At 40.7% G+C, this 17005-nt stretch overlaps 1 protein-coding gene across 1 annotated transcript in view; it reads left to right on the forward strand.

Moving 5' to 3' along the window:
- Window positions 1–1359: 1359 nt before the first annotated feature.
- cacna1ha (calcium voltage-gated channel subunit alpha1 Ha) overlaps window positions 1360–17005 on the forward strand; it is a 77323-nt gene continuing 61677 nt past the window's right edge. Inside the window, exons 1-2 of the mRNA XM_088316323.1 lie at window positions 1360–1689; window positions 2623–3079. Of these exons, the coding sequence (XP_088172449.1) occupies window positions 2647–3079 (433 nt within the window). The 5' untranslated portion in view covers window positions 1360–1689; window positions 2623–2646. The remainder of the gene's footprint in view (window positions 1690–2622; window positions 3080–17005) is intronic.

The following is a 17005-nucleotide window of genomic DNA, read 5'->3' on the forward strand; positions in this document are numbered from 1 at the left end:
AAATGTTAATATTTTGTGTTTCAGGTAAGACAATCGAGATCAATTACCATCTATTGATGTGTCAATGTGTTTATTGAGAGTAAGTGTGATAGATTGAAATTAAGTGTTTTACTGACGTTTTGTTGTTCGAGATGTAACTTTGTAATTGAAGTAGACGAACAGGTTGCCGTTGAAATAGCGAGAGAGCGTCGTGTACAATGCTGTGAAATATGTTTGTATTGAGTACATGTGTAAGTTTGAGGCATTGTGTATATGATACAGATGTGAAGTATTTTTGCATTGTGTGCACGTGTAAGTTTATTGAGGTTTATTGATTGAAATATTGGTTAAATAATTTATATTAGTCGCGCATTCTAGAGCGAAGAAGAGCCACACGGAAGCTGGAAACAGCAGTACAGAGCGAACGTTGTGAATAAATGTTAATATTTTGTGTTTCAGCAACCCAAAATAAAACCCTTCAAAAATTAAATGTGTAGCGACAGATTGATAAGGACAAGTCATTCTGCACCCCGCTACACAGGCACCGAGGACTAAGCGTAAGCCTCTGGGATCACACCTTTTCTGTTGCCGGGCCTTCCCTCCATTAAATGTTAGGCAAGCCCCCTATCTGTCCACTTTTAAAACTTGTTTGAAAACACATTTTTATTCTGTAGTTTTTGACTCAATATGAGACTGCCGCTGTTCTGCTGTTCCTTTGGTATCTACTCTATATGTGTTTATGTTACAATTTGACATGTGGAAAAGCGATGTGTTTCAGCTAAAGTTGTTGCAAGATGCGCTATTTGACAAAAGTTGTATTGTATTGTATTGTAGAAATTGTGACCGGTTCCTTCGCTGACATCATACCAAGAGCTATCCTTATTGCAGAGGAAACAGGGCCATTTAAAATTAGTTATTAATTTCGCCCATTGAAATTGATCACATTGAAAATACAAGCTAGCTTCATTTCTCCTGATCAAAAATAGGGAGTTGGGGCATCCTAGCCAAACAGTCCCTTTAACTTAATAACCAAAATTCTTTGACAGTGTCTACTGAACATTTAGAAGTGGCTAGGCACAATTTTTGCCTTGTGAATTGACCATGGCAGTAATTACAATTTGCTTGACTGTAGATCTATTGGTACTGCAGCCTAATATATTTTTTATTTCATTGCAATTATCTGCCAACTCCACAGAGATGAACGAAACCCCGCGTGGCTTGCGCACCCACGCTGTTCCTCCATGCTGGTTTGTCCCCCCCCCCCTCCCGTCTTTCTCCTATTGTGCATGCGTGCGTGTCTCTTACTCTGCACTACATCTCCAAAGCCGGACATACACGTCACATGTCAGGGTTCCCGAGTCAGGCAAGGTTTCCCCCCCCCACCTCCCTTCTCATATCCTCCACGGAGCCTGAGCCGAGCAGCCCACGCAGTCTGCGTGCGTCTCCGCTCCACGCTGCGCCAAGACACCAGAGAGGATGGACGCGCGGATGGAAGGATCCGTATAGATGTTTCCATTGAACAGCAAGACATTCGCGCCTTGTGATTTTTAACTACCGTGGGATGAGCTTCCATCTACGAGCGCAAGCAGAAGTCGGATTTTAGAGGAGGACAACCACAGCTCCCGGTTGCTGGGCGAGAGGCTGGGCGCGCTGGAAACAAGGAAAGTAGCGGATCATGCTTATGGGAACTTCCTATTCCGTCTCCTTAAGGTATTATTTTCAAACACACTTTTATTTTATAGCTGTCTGTTTGCAATCTAAAAATGGTTTTATACGTGTTGAGTCAATGTGTGCACTTTTAATGGCAAACGATGATGGACGCTCGCTCCTCCCCATGAGGGCTTATTATTTGATACCGATTGACATTTATATTTGATCACTTTTGAATAGCTACCAGAGTGTGAATACGAGATGATTAATGCATATTTCTTATATTAAGCTCATCTGGAACGCTTGTGACTTGTCAGATGCGCTTTCCCCCCCACACGTCTCTAAACAAAGGCCACTAAAAGCGACAAATAGTCAAATGCACCGTACTTCATATGACAATGCCCCCCCCTTTTTTTTTTTTGCAAAATTAATTTGTAAAATGGCATTTTACTTTATTCTGCGATCAGGATTGGAGTCACGTTCATTTATCCTCTCTCTCTTTCTCTCGCTCCCTTTTTTTTTTTGCGCATTTCTTGGCCACCATTGCGCGGAGTGGGCTCCAAAAGCTCCACTCGACCAGAGACAGAACAGTCCATCTGTTCATCACATAGCAACAGGAAGGGAGAGAGAGAAATCACACTAGTCCCACAGTGTCACACTGGCATTCTGTGGTTCCACTTACCTTCAATTACAACGGCTCCCAAATGAAGCCACCCAATTGTGCATAATTATGTTTGCGCATTCTACTCTATAGCCTATGCAAATGCCTCTTTTCTTCATAAATTTGAATATTGCTCCCGAGGGAAGGAAGCGTCAGCAAGTAGTGAAGCTCTTTATGATAAATGGTTCAAAGAAAGCATAAATCCTGCTTTGAATGGCTTAGTTTTATTTTTTTCTGATGATGGGTGTCTTCTTGTTTTTGTCTCTCCATCACTGCGACCCCTCCCACTTTCCACCTCTCTCTAACCTCTCTCTCCTCTGACCTCCCTTCAGAGTGGCTCGGCCTGATGCTCTATCATGACTGATGGCGACGGGAGAGTGCACTTTCAGTATGCAGATAGCCCGGAGGGGCAGGAGCAGGAGCAGGAGCAGGAAGAGGTCTTGGAGGAGGTGAGGCTCGCTATACTGAAATCCTACCAGAATGATGTAGAACCTGGAGGCCTCTGTGATGAGGAGCACATGGAGCGCACTGGTAGCAGTAGGAGGAGGAGAAGGAATGATAAAAGAGGGGGAGCTGAAGGTCAACAGGAGCAGGAAGTGCAGGAAGCGGAGCTGGAAGTGGATGTTGGACCAACACTGGAAGTTCGCATCGTGGCTCCCATCCGGGATCCGGACTGCGTCTCTGAGGAGGAGGAGCAGCAGCCGTACCCGGCTCTGGCCCCCATGGCCTTCTTCTGCCTAAAGCAAACCACACGGCCCCGCAACTGGTGTCTTCGTGTTGTGTGTAACCCATATCCTTTCATGACTTGGAAAATGAAGTGTGCCTGCCATCTGGTAAGACCAACTTTGTCGTCACTTCTGCGTTTGTGAGTCATGAATTCTAAGTGTGCCTAAGCCATGTTGCTACGTATCTCTATCGTGAGCTGCTCCCTGAGAAATTTGGCAGATCATTTTTGTGATGGTCTGGTTGAATGGCTCCTGGGGTCATATAAGTCAGAGTGAGAGAGTCATATTCGGGAAGGGTGTGTGTGTGTGTGGGGGGGGGGGTTGCTGCATGTGAGATATCAGTGCTCAATTTAGCAAGCATCGAAGGATAAACTGTGCGTCTGTTGTGCTTTTGCTTTTTGATTCTTTTTACACACTTGGTGCAAATCTATTGTCTCCATACCTCTTATCAAAGCTTAAGCAGAGCATTACATGTTTTTTACATTTGTTGGTTTAACTTTATTTCATTTGTATGTCTGTCAAATGTTGGTGAGTAGAAAATACAAGTGTGTGAGGCCCACCTTTGCATTACACGTTTATAGTTACAGTGGATATCTATAAACCTATGTTCAAAAGAAGAAAAGTTTTGGGGGTATAAAAAAAGTGAGCCAGAGATAAATTATTTAAAAACGTTTTCCACCATGAATGTAACCTTTAACCTGTACATCTCAATTGATTTTTTTTTTTTAGCAAGGAGAAGTCATATAACTCTTTCAGCTGGGGATGGGGCTTGGTTCCAAATGAACCAGTCACATTCAAACTCGTTTGTTCTCTTGAAATGCACAGGTTAAAGGTCGGATTAATAGTGTAAAAGTTTTATAATGATTTATATTCTTCATATTAACATTAGTTCTCCCTGTGCCTACTCCGGTTTCCTCCCACATTCCGAAAACATGCATGGCAGGCCGATTGGGCAGTCTAAATTGCCGAGGTATGAGTGTGAGCGCGGTGGATTGTTCGTCTCTGTGTGCCCTGTGATTGGCTGGCAACCTGTTCAGGGTGTCCCCCCACCTACTGCCCGAAGACAGATGGGATAAGCTGTAGATTTTTGAGGATTCCACTACTGCTGCTCATGATGGTGTGTGCATACCTATGTGGAGTTTGCAAGTTTTCCTCATGCTTGCTTACTGTAGATTTTCTCTTAATTCTTACCACATCCCAAAAACATGTATGTTAGGTTCTTTGAAGACTATAAATTATCTGTAAAGCATCCTGATGCAGCGATCTGCATCATCGAATCATGTTTAACACACCATTTTGCAATAATTTTCATGTGGTTCAGTTACACTATTTTCATGAAAAAAAAAAAGTTATTTTTTTTTCCCCCTAAGTGAGCCCACTGAATTTTTTCCCACTAATTGGACTGCGTTTTTCTGATACAAAATCCTGCTATATTCTCACGAGAACTGGCTGGGCTAAAGTAAAAATGTAAGCAAAAACTAAAGTTAGGGACTTAAGTCACTAGGGAACCCAAACACTGCCAGACTTTCACGTTATTGCATCATACACTATTTGGAGGAAATGTCCCATTGTGCATTTTACTTGTCACATATTTACTAGTTTATTCATTTTTTTGCATAGTTTTGTAGTTGAATTTGTTGTTTATTTTATATCGTTATTATGATATATGTAATCTAGGTGCTCTTTTTTTTGCCATTTTAAGTCCAAAATAGGTTGATGGTGGATGTTTTACAGCATGTATCCTTTTTAACTGCAGGCTAAAATGCACTCATCCCTCATATATGTTTTATAGTGCCTCTGTGCAACGTCTCTGTCAGGCAGCCATTTTGTGCTTCAGAATCATTCATTTTTATATTATGATGCAATGCAAAATCAATTTTTAGCTTCAGCTTTTGTCCGATTTGGTATGTTATAGCAGCCTTCAAATAACTGCCCCGCCTGCTCAATTCTCATCTGTGGGCTGTTTTACCGCACTGGAGCAGTGACAGAAGAGAACATGATGTACATTCAAATCAAAACATCAGGAAAATAAGTTGAAAAGAATCTATCCGCAGCAGCTATCTGTTCTTAGTACGATTCATCGGGTGGTGTCAAGGCAACAGATATTTTTTTCCCCCCTTACATTTTGGTGCACCTGGAACTTCATCTGACCATGTCTGATGTGACTGACATTAATTCCCTATTGACTTGTTGTGGAAAGGCTTTAGCAGCAGCAATTGCCCGTAGCTGCTTGTTTCGGAGGTCTTACTAGCCGTGTGTCCTCAGTTCTCGTCTGTAAAAATACTGCATGAGGTTCTGCTGTATTGTGTAATTGTTTTGGTCTCTGTGTGACAGTTCCTTTACGGCCTGTGTTCGACCGGGCTTAGTCACCGATTAGAGGCTGTCTGGCCTTCTATGGGAAGTGAAACTGCCCTAACATTTCAATGACATTTAAACAACATGAAGCAAACACGATAAAATGTGATGTATTTTGACATAAAGAGAAAGAACAGAAACACACACACATAAAAAAAGAAATATATATATATATATATATATATATATATATATATGATGATTAACAAATCATCCAACAATAGCATTGATGACAAATATCTGCTTTTGAAAATACTTTATAATTTTGTGGGTTTCATAAAAGATCACACGGCGTATTTCTTGAATTGTAAACAAATACTCATAACCTGCCTGTCAAAAGAAAAATAAATTAATAAATAAAAAAAACCCACCTAAAGTAAAGGAGAACTTTGCAGGAGGAGATCAGAACAAGCTAAACGTGGCTAAGGAGCAGTATTTAGAAAAAAGTTCAGAAGTCAAAGACGTGTAAATCAACACTCAGCAGCTGGTATCCATCCGCCGCATAAATGACAGTTTTTAAAAAAATATTTTGTTAGGTCTCTTTGGTTAACCTACATTCTCTGCCGTCCGTTGAAATATACTTGTCAAAATGATTCATCAGTAAAAAATACTTGTTTGACAAAGTAAAATCAAACTTGGCCCCTTTTTCAGTCCGTGTTGGATTGTTGACACCATTGCTCGGCTTGGGAGTTGATCTCTAGGGAAATATGTTATTCTACCAAAAAACACAGGCTTATGGCCATTTGGAACGCTACGGACTATTTAGAGTCTTCAGTGAACCTAACATGCATATTTTTGGAACGTGGCAGGAAGCCGGAGTGCCAGGTGTACGTGCTAACTCCACTCTGGAAAGGCTGATTCAAATCCAGAATCTCTCAGCTGTGAGGCAGACGTGCGAACCACTGAGTCACTATGCTGCCTTGGATTAACTAAGGCAGCTGTGTAACGTAAACATATTTGTAATGCACCATGGCTGTATTTACTGTACATATCAGAATACAGCGGAAAAACATTTTTTTTAATACAAGTCAATCACCTTCCTGTTATTCCAAACCACATGAGGAGGTCAACACCAAATAACCAGGTTGCATCAGTTGGGGGGTTGCCAGCAGGGAATACCCTCTTGAGATTAATAATGCAATTTCACATGGACGGTCAGTGCCAAATGACGACAAGCTCACTTCCTGAAAAGCCATTGAGGGTGAAATTGATATATCATCAAGAGTGTGTTTTAAACTAAGTGGGGTGATTTGGCAGACCCATGAGGACATTTGGAGCGCATACTTAGGGGCATCTTATTGGCAGTTACCTGAATATTGTATTATATATTTAAGTCAGCTGTTTCAACGCAATACTGCTGTGTGTTTGCCAACTATCCAACAGGCCGAAGTGGTCCAGTATTATCAAGGAAAAACTTCTAGACATGTTTTAGTAGCTCCTGTTATTTTCATGCGTGCAGACCACATATTAGACTTTTGATGTATTTTATGTTGTTATTGAGCAGCAGTAAGGACTGTCTGTCCCAGCATCCAATAATTAATGAGACATGCTGTTGCACGCTCGACTTTGCATGATAATTATTTGTTTTAAACGGGAAGGTTATATCACTCATCAGATATCTGCTTCTTGTACCTTTGTATCAGAGTGTGTGAGCAGAGATGGTGGGCTACAAAGCAAAGTCCAGATTGCACACCGTTCAGGTGTACGTGTTGCGAATGATTGATTTGTTTTTTGAAGGCCATCGATCATGCGTGACAGTAAAAACTGGTTAACAGTTGGGTATACAATTAACATGGAGGCACTCGAGCCACACAGCGTCCCTCATTCATCGTGTTTATGATGCTGAGCATCATTGATCCAGTGCCGTGCTGCCCGATACAACAACCGAGGTGAGGCAGGTCTTAGTTCAAGCGGCAATCGCATCTGCGAGCGATTAAAGTTATTCATGTAATGGACTCCCGACGTATGCTCAGCAAGGTGGCACAATTATTTATTTATTTTTTTAATTCTTTCACTTTAATTAAACAGCAAAACACACAAATGCAAAATGAGGAAAGTCACAAGGAGCTGTTGTCATCCAAAAGTCAGATAACCAACCCCAACTCCTGCAGTCACTCGCCAGGCACGCAACACACAAATACTACAGTACGTAAAGTAATTTCTTCTCTCTTTTTTTATCATTTATGAAGTTTCACCGCTTCATGTAAACATAAATTGTAGTGTTTTTGTAGGGCCTGAAGGCATTAATGACACGTCAGTTCATTTCAATTCAGAAAATTAATTTCATATACAACACATGTACATTGAATTACAAGCTTGTTCGGGGAACAAATTCTACTCATACGTCAAGGCAAGAGATTGTGGCCGATTGTGGCGCAAATCGAAATCAAATTGCACCATTCAGTCAACCTGTATCATTATTAAGTGTTAGATGGTGTTGTTTTGGCAAAAAAGCTGACTTAATGTAACGTTTTGTCCCCACTTTATAATACACATTCAGAATTGGCAGTCGTGTGCGTGCTATCAAGAGTCAATCGTTTGTTTTTGTTTGCATTGAACACAATAAAAGGTCAGCCTTTTTGTCCTTTTGCAGAGACAAAAAAAAAAAATTCTGATAAATCCTTCCACTATCCAAGCTGCTTCTCCTCACAAGAGTTGCAGGCATGCTGGAGCCTATCCTACACGCTGACGTGATTGCCAAATTTAGTAAAGTAAATGCAATAAAATAAATAAATAAATAAATAAAGCTTAATTCGTCTCTTAAATTGTAGTATTTTAATTAATTTATTCATTAATTAATTGGTTGACTTTTATTTGAAAGTATGGGACATTTTGTGACATCATTTTTTAAAAAGGTAAATGCATGTGTTGTTTAATGGTTGAAAAACTAAAGCCTCTTACAGCAAAGAAGAAAACAAAACGTGTAATAGGATTTCAAGATCAGTCAGGCTGATTCGATCAGATTCTAGGGGCCAGACAAGGTTTATCGATTTTAATGAGCAGATTCTTCCTGTATTCATGTCTCTATTTGTCCCCCTAAACAGTCGCTACGCATGCCGAGAGAGCCTCATATTTCCTCAAGTGGAGGCTGTGCGAGGCGCACTCGTAAATTACGTGCTGAATCATTTACATGATCACATAGGAATATTTCTGCGATTTTTTCAAACCTATTTCATGTTGGGAAATTGAGCTCTCGATCAAAGTATTGCCCATTTTAATGCATTTTATTTTTGATGGTGTATATATATATATTTTTTGGTAAGTTTTGTGTGAAGGGCAAATAGCATTGACCTTGAAGTCACCCGGTTGATCCTGACAAATCTATTTTGGGATGTGTTTGCACAGGTTTGTGCATCAGTGCTAGTGTTGCTTTACTCCATGTGTATTTATCTCTGCATATTGATCTGTGTTTGTATTTGATGACTCATTATATTTGGCTAGTACTTGTGCTAACAGCAGATTGGAGGTCATGAGGTGTTCATCGCTGCGGAGACGAAGCGATCCTGCCTCTCTGACGTATTAAGTGCTGGCACACTCCACACCTCTTATAACGTGTGTGAGTGTTGTGTAACTGCATACGCTGTCATTTTGTAGGCTCTTTCTGAAGATAGAAGTTTTATCTCCCTCATTCCCTTTGCCGTCTTTGGTCTTTGTTCAGAAGCTGATTAACTGCTGGGTTATCTTGCCAAGCTTCTCTTAAGCCTTGTAATGTTCTTAATGAATGATACTTTCATGTAGAAGCTATGAATATCTGAGCATTGTGTGATCAGTGGATGGAAAAAGTCGAGTTGTTTTAACAAATGCCGGAGTTGATACTGGGGCATCGTGCTGTGTCTAGCACAGCATAATAAGAATTATCTGAGAAAATGATTACGAAAGAATCAACTCAGAATTATCACATGACATTAAAAAGCTTAACTGTGCTTGCTCAACCATCTTAATACATATCTCAATTTCAGTGAACGCCATGAAGTTGAACACAATCCTTTTTATTGGACACTGGTCAACATTTATTTGTTGTCCATAATCAATAATCACATTTGAAATGAAGCCATCATAAAGTGTTTTTTTAGGCAATGCTTTGAGTAAGCTTTCAACATTTATGTCACGTGTTACACTTTTTAATATTAACTCTCATATAAGCATCAATGTAATGCTTCACAAAGACTGTATACTTTTATGGAATATGTTCACAGTTTGACGACAAACACTTCAAAATAATTGTAATATTCCTCAACAGCATTTAACTTCAAAGGTTCCATTGTACATAACGATCCTGTAAACGAAAGTCACGGTGCTAATTAGAAAAGTCAATTTAATTTGAAATGAAAGTCACTTGTGTGAATAATCAGTGTTTGCAAATGCGTCTTGTTAAGCAATCAGTTGTAAGCTCTCAACTGTGTGTTCAGTACAAAGCTTGAGTAAAATGGGGATAGAGTGTGTGTGTGTTTGTATTTGATAATGTGTTGTGGTATTACTTCCAGTTCAGGGGATCTTTATTTATCCCCAGGCTCACTGTTTACACAGCGCTTCATGAAATGATCTGAAGCTAAAGGCAGCCCCGGCACTCACCTGTATGTGTGTCGTCACACAAACTACATGTGTGGAGGAAAATATGTCACAGTGTTCAAATTGTTGGTTTTTGTTAGATGTTGGCTTGAGAAATTATGAACCTTTGCAAGTGTGAACATAGCATATGTTGAATTCTCGTCAACAAACAACATTGAAACTCAATTTCTGGAGAACATGTTGAGAGGATTTACGACCTTGAATGACCCCTGTCGAACTCTGTGTATATTTGGTGGCACGTTATGGAAGGAAGTCAACCCCCAAAAAATGTTTGCAATAAAATGTTTTACGCAGCTTCACTAGTCTAAACATGACATTTGGATTCATATTGCGTTAGTGAAACATGGGTTAACCAACAAATGCCACCTGTTTTTATCTATCTTGGGGGGCGGCCATTTTGACACTTCTGGCGACTGAAAATGACATCACAGTTGATCAAGGCTCAGCTAACGACCAATCACGGTTAACCTCTTGACTGATGCAGAGACATGATAGGTCGCTAACTGAACACTGAGCAACTGTGATGTCATTTTCAGTCGACTAAAGTGACAAAATGGCCGCCCCCTTAGATGGCTGAAAACAGTTTACTGCTTAATTCATATTCCACAATTGGAATATTAATCAGACTGGCATATTAAGACGAGTGGGCCTGCATTGAAAATATTCTTGTGAAGAAAATTTTTGGGTTGACATCCCCTTCAAACAAACCATAAACAGCACCATATATCAAAGTCTTGGCTCTTTATTGTCCTTCAGCCAAACTCACGTCTTCACTTGTCGACCAACAATAGAAACCACACGTCCCTTCCCACCCTAAGCCTTCTGGGTAGTGTAGTATCTAAACATTTCCCATACAGCACATATCTGTGTGAAAGCATTGTAGGTGTATCCACCATCATCTGGATGCTGACGAAAGCAAGCTGTCAGGTTATCCCATGACTGCTTAGCCAGGTTGTAGTTCGTCACAGGATACATGAGTCAGGAGCATCAAAGGTGAAAGGTCAACATGGCATGAGCTCCTGTTTTGGGTCAGTGGGTTAATCTGACTTTGTCCAATATTGAGTTTCCCTGTCCTGAACTCTGATGCCTAAGTGCGTTCAGAATTTAAAATATAGTTCACCCTCAGACAGGTCTTGAACGCAGGCAATATGGCTTCTGTGACAGTGTGGAATGGATGTTTGTCTCAATATGTGCCCTGTGATTGGCTTTTGCCTCAAGTCAGATGGGACGGGCTCCACTTCAACTGCAACACTGATATGGATAAGCCGTTTAGAAAATGGATTCCCTCTAGAAACTGTTCAGATTTACAGTTATCCGCATAAGAAATATTTTTGCGTGCTGTACAAGTTATGCATCAACTTTTGGTGTCACGATAAAATTTATTGGGGTGACGAGTGCAAAGATAAGTTATTCAATGAAATTGTTGTTGGTAAAACTTAACCACAAAAAAATTAAATATAAAGCAAAAAGGCCATTGGTGATTTAGAAATCATTTATTTATTTATTTTTCTATTTACATATTTGCAGGACTCATGCTCTCAAACGCGCACATTTTGTCCACCCCTCTATCCGTCTAGCGCGATAAAATGCATGGCTGCTCCGAGAACAGCTTTAGACAGACATCTGCCACCTGTGAGACATGCATCGTCTGTCACCAGCTAAACTGTCCTGCAGCCTGATAACATCAGACAAGCCAGGTTGGCCATGTTCAAGGTGGATTCATCCAAAGGAACAAAAAAAAAAAACACAAACCCAGCCAGTAATACTGATTGAATAACAGACTGTTACAGAATGCACTGATTTAATGCATAATTTAGCACAGTGGACTTTCTCTCCCATGTCTGCCTGGTAATTCTTTTAGCGTTGTCTGTCATAATCCATTTGGTACTTGCTGTGGGGTAATGTCGGGATGTCTTGTAGATGATTATTGAGAGGTGCATACTTTGCGTTAACAGATTGACCCACCATGCAAAGCCGGCCACTTTTGCCTCTACAATAGACTAGCAAAGCAATTTTTCATGTAGACAGTGTGTGTGACACATCACAATTCTGTGTATAAGGTTTTATCTAAGTTATTTGAAGAGATTCAGCGAAGGGAAGTCATAGAGATTTCGTTAGTTTTCAGAGTTGGAACTCTGTCAAATGCAGAACTGGGCCGGTGGTGAAATGGTCCGACCCATTTTCGGGGCGTAGCGGTGGGGCGTGACAACTTTTAAAAAAGGGCTCGATTAACAAAGACCAGAGGCAGATTTTAGTCCGGCCTACGAATTGTACCTCGTGCGTGTGATGTGTTCGCGAGGCGGCTCAAAATTAATCTAAAAAATTGCCTTTGAACACAACAAAAGCGCCACTACCAACTGTTTCTGTATGACGTGAGACAGCAGTGTGCGTTCAACGGTGCCTGTATTTCCTTTTTCTGACATCACGTAACCCGCATCTTCCACCTGCCACTTGAGGCACACCATTACAAGGGTATTTTAAAATATTTTCACGCATAAATTGCTCCAGGTTATAAGGCGCATTATTTTTGTGAAGCACTGTAAGTCAAATTGTTTATTCTAGTTGCGCCATATGTTTATTTGATCGCGTTAGCACTGTTATGCTAGCTTCAGACCGGACAGTAATTATGTGTTAGCGCCGTGTGTCGCCGTAAGTTTAGTATTACGTATAGAACTACACTTCATCATACCGGGACTCTATTTTGATGACCTTATTGAATTTTATATGATATTGTGATCGATGAGTACATACTTGCAACAAATGACAGCCACAAGTAACAACAATGATACTCTCTTTTGCTCTTTTGTGCTACCCGCTTCAAGACACAAGACAATTTCTCTTTCTTACACCCCCAATTCCCACCTTCCTCTCACAACACTCTCCCTCCCAAAAAGCTGCAGCTGATGCCGGGTTCTCGCTTTATTTGTCTTTTTTCACCCCTCTCATGTCTTTGTTGTTTGCTGCCTGTGATAGTGTTGACTGCAATTGCTTCAGATCACTTGTGGATCTATTTTAGTGGTTTCTCATAAGGGAGTGGATCAGTTATGGATGTTTACACACCCCCTCAAAATGTACAACCTACACACACACTTGCAAAACCAAGCATAGTCGGAATGCTTTTTCTCCTCTTGTCTCGACTCCAAACGACGAAATACAAACACGAGCTGGAAAACTGAACTCACTTGTCGTGGTGCTGCTTTTTTTTTTTTTTTTTTTTTTTTTTTTTTTAAATTAACTTGGCATGAACAGGCAGAGGCAATGATGCCGTAGGATTAGGTCAACTGTCGGACAGACAGTGGCCAAGTGTAATTAGGTGAGGTGCGTCTCCAGACAGTACACGGTTACACTTAAACACTCACACTCACCCAGTTGGGATCTTTAAATAATGCCAATTAACCCAAAATGATGTTCATGTAGTGTGTTGATGAGGAAATGACAGCACAGTTCTGCCCAGGGACACTGGCAGGGTCAGGGGATCGTGCCAGAAGCTTTTTATTGTCTTCGCTCCATCAAGAGAGCGTTTAATATTCAGTTATGTTTTTAGGTCACATTTTCTTGTTGCCTTTGCTGGTGAATAGCTGAACCGCTGTTCTTAATGAGCTTTTTTTGTGATCCGCGTGTGTATGTTTGCGAGCGTGTGTTTTCCGGATGTTTTCACTCGTTTCCCCACAACCATGAATAACAGAGCAGGCCTCGCCTTGTTGCTGATCACATTACTGTCTGAAGGATGGCTGTAATGATAGAAACACGTACAGCGAGAGGCAGTCTGTTCGTTATGGCCCATTTTGCAACAACTGCTTTTTTAGTTGGCGTAACAATGTTTCGGGAAGCAAGATGTCAGAACTGCTCACTCACGTGCGCAAACGCTGGCACGCGTTTGCATTTGCAAAGGAACACTTTGCAGATTTTTTTTCAGTGGCGTCAGGTCTGATGTTCAAACCGACATTTAAATGGGGAAATGTGTGGGAGTGGATGCAAGGATGAACACGTGTGTGAAGATCCACATCCATATGTCCATGTTTGTGGGGGTGTGTGCGTGCGTGCGTGTGTGTGTGTGTGCGTGTTTGTCGGGTTGAAAGTAAGTAATGCGGAGATGGATGAATAAATAAAAGATCTGGGAAACCCATCAGCATCCAGCACTATGTTGTCATGGCAATGCCGACAGCGCACCAGTCTGTGTGTGCGTGTGAGCTTGAGATCATATCACTGCAATGTTTCATCTTATACCCTAATTCAACCTAAACCCTTTAAATTAAATAGTATACATTTCTTTCTTCATACTTCATAACGATAAAAGTAAACATCAAAGGCAATCTTTTCAAAGGTATTCGGTGGAGACTTACAAGGTTGACTTTTCCCCTTTCCAAATCCTCCTTAAATCTGTTTTATTTACGATATATTAAATATGTGTCTTCCCTGTCCCTTACAATGGGTGGCTGTATAAAAGCTCATGCATGAGCGTCTAAGAGAGGCTTTTACCGTGCACCAATAATGCATATAGCTGAATACTTAACTGTATCTCCAGAGAGTTCTGAAAACTGCAGCTTCTCTGCTTCACTTGCTCTCTGCAGCACGTGTCCCTTCTTTGTCTACAAAATGGGCCGACCTGCGCCGGACTGAGTGAGTGTGTGCAGCAAGAGATGCAAATTTTGGTTTGCAGTTTTGTGCAAAAATGGAGCAACAAAGTATGACGTAGCGCATGACGGCAGAGTGGCTATTGATGCTCAAGAAGCCCGTCAGGTGAATTTGAAAGCCCATTCATTCAAATAACTTCAAACAGCGTTTGTGTGTGAGTGTGTGTGCGTGAGAGGGAGGAACGTGAGAGCGAGTGTGGGCGAGAGAGGTAGAGGGAGAAGTCTAGGACAGTTGGTTCATCTTGGCAAGGATGCTGGACTAGAAACTCTACCTGGTTACTAGGCAACAGAATAGCACTGCTGCCTGCACATTTTTGCAAAGGGCTGGCAGTAGCTTATCGAGAATGTGTGTTACAACGTTTCACTGAGTAAACATATTTATTTTTTATGAGATTCTCAACCAACCGCTCAAAAATTCAAGAGAGAGAGAGAGAGAGAATTGTAGTAAGTTTTAGCAAATAAAAAAGTGCATTTATTAATACTTTTTTTTACACTCAGTTGACTGCATAATACAAACAAAAGTAAAAAAATAAATAAATAAATAGTTAGTCACCCTATATGACTGCTCACACATTATCCCGTTTAGTTTGGCTGACTTCGCACCCATTGGAGGGTGTAACCCGCACTAAATTGAACTGAAAATGAACCCACGGAGACAAGTGCGTAATAAAACAGCAGACACGTACTGCATCTGTTTTGCTGCACGACTTGAGTCCTCTGAGGTCACAAGAGTATGTGATGTTTTGTCTCATTCAATCAGGGGTGGGCAAACTTTTTGATTGGCGGGCCACAATGGGTTCTAAAATTTGACAGAGGGTCCGGACCAGAAGCAGATGGATGAAGTGTTTTGGTAACCTCACCTCATTGGAGGAAATAAAAAATACATTTAATTTGAAATGAAAGTGAAATATAATGCTATATAATATATATGTCTTTGACACACCAGAGTATTTAGAAAATAAAACATTAAAAGATGTATTCATTTAATTTATTTCAAGTTCGGCGGGCCGGATTAAAACGTTTAACGAGCCGTATGTGGCCCCTGAGCCGTAGTTTGCCCACACCTGCATTAAAAGTACAGTGTGTCACAATTAACCTCAATTCAGCCGCTGACTGATCTGGATCTGATTGAGTTTCTTCCAATGTGATTTTGGAACACTTTATTCCAGAGTGTGTGCATCTACCACCTTGTGTATAAGTGTGAATAAAATGAAAACCAATAAAGTGTTCCTCTTGCATGTGATCCATTGTAGTCTGAATCGAACCTGGCATTGTTTGCGTCAACACAATCATACACACAAACAAGTGAGTCAATTTGGATTGATTCCTCTTCAGATAGACTTGCATTTAGTTTCGGCCATGACAATTATTTCTTATTAGTTGTATTATATATACACGTGTGTGTGCGTGTGTTTGTTCAACCCCTGTTAAATGTCAGTTAGGCTTTAATGAAGAAACGGTGCTCTCAGTGGCCCCCTGTCTGTTCTCTAATGGCCTTCTATTATCACAGTTCAAACACACACATATTGAGACACACTGCTTTTTGCTTAGCGCGCACACACACACACACGCAATACACACACATGCACTTGAGTGACATTAAAGAGTGTCACAAAGCAGCTGACCCAGCTCGAGTATGTGGGGCGCTGGATGTGTTTAAAAAGCCTGACTTTAGCTGAAGTGGCTGTGTATTGCCATTTCTAATTTGTTTGAGTTGAGGGTCTGCTTCACGGAACAAAAACACTGTTTAAACAACAAAAGAGCCAGCAGCACAAGAACAGTACTGAAAATTGCACCGTGCAATGCGCCGTTTTTATACTGATGTTATGAAAGTGATGGCGATATTAAATGTCAATCATCATCAACACAAATCACTGCTAATGTCCGTAAAGATGTGACTTTTGTCACGTTTACACACCTCTGCCCATTTATAGCTAGCTCGTCCAAAGTGATTTAACTGATTCAACTTGTCGGGAGGGTGATTGGGACTTTTGTCAATGTTTATCTTGATACTTTGAGAATAATGTCGAAATTCTTTACTCATTTTTGTCCAAAAATAGTTTTGCTAAATAAATGAAGGCCCTAATAAACATATGACGTACAAAAGATGCTTGGTTGGTTCCCTCTTCAGATGAGTTGATAAACCCCGCAGCCACTATATGATGATAATAATTCAGGAATGCAATGCCTTAATGATTTTTGTGCTCGAGTGAGTGCCATTATTATTTGTATCACAATCTCAATTACGAGCTGAGCTAAATATGGTCTCGATTCATGCCGACACTTAAACTACTCGGATTTATTGCCGATTTGAAGAGTTTATGTACGGATTACGGAGCCATAACAACAGTAGCGGTGTAATGACTTTTTTATTCACTGTTTTGTGATGAATGAGCATGGTCAAAAGCGGCATGAAAATGTACATCAGCATC

This window comes from Idiotropiscis lumnitzeri, chromosome 15 (assembly GCF_059441095.1).
Source record: "Idiotropiscis lumnitzeri isolate Australia: NSW breed Sydney's pygmy pipehorse chromosome 15, RoL_Ilum_1.0, whole genome shotgun sequence".
Lineage (NCBI taxonomy): Eukaryota > Metazoa > Chordata > Actinopteri > Syngnathiformes > Syngnathidae > Idiotropiscis > Idiotropiscis lumnitzeri.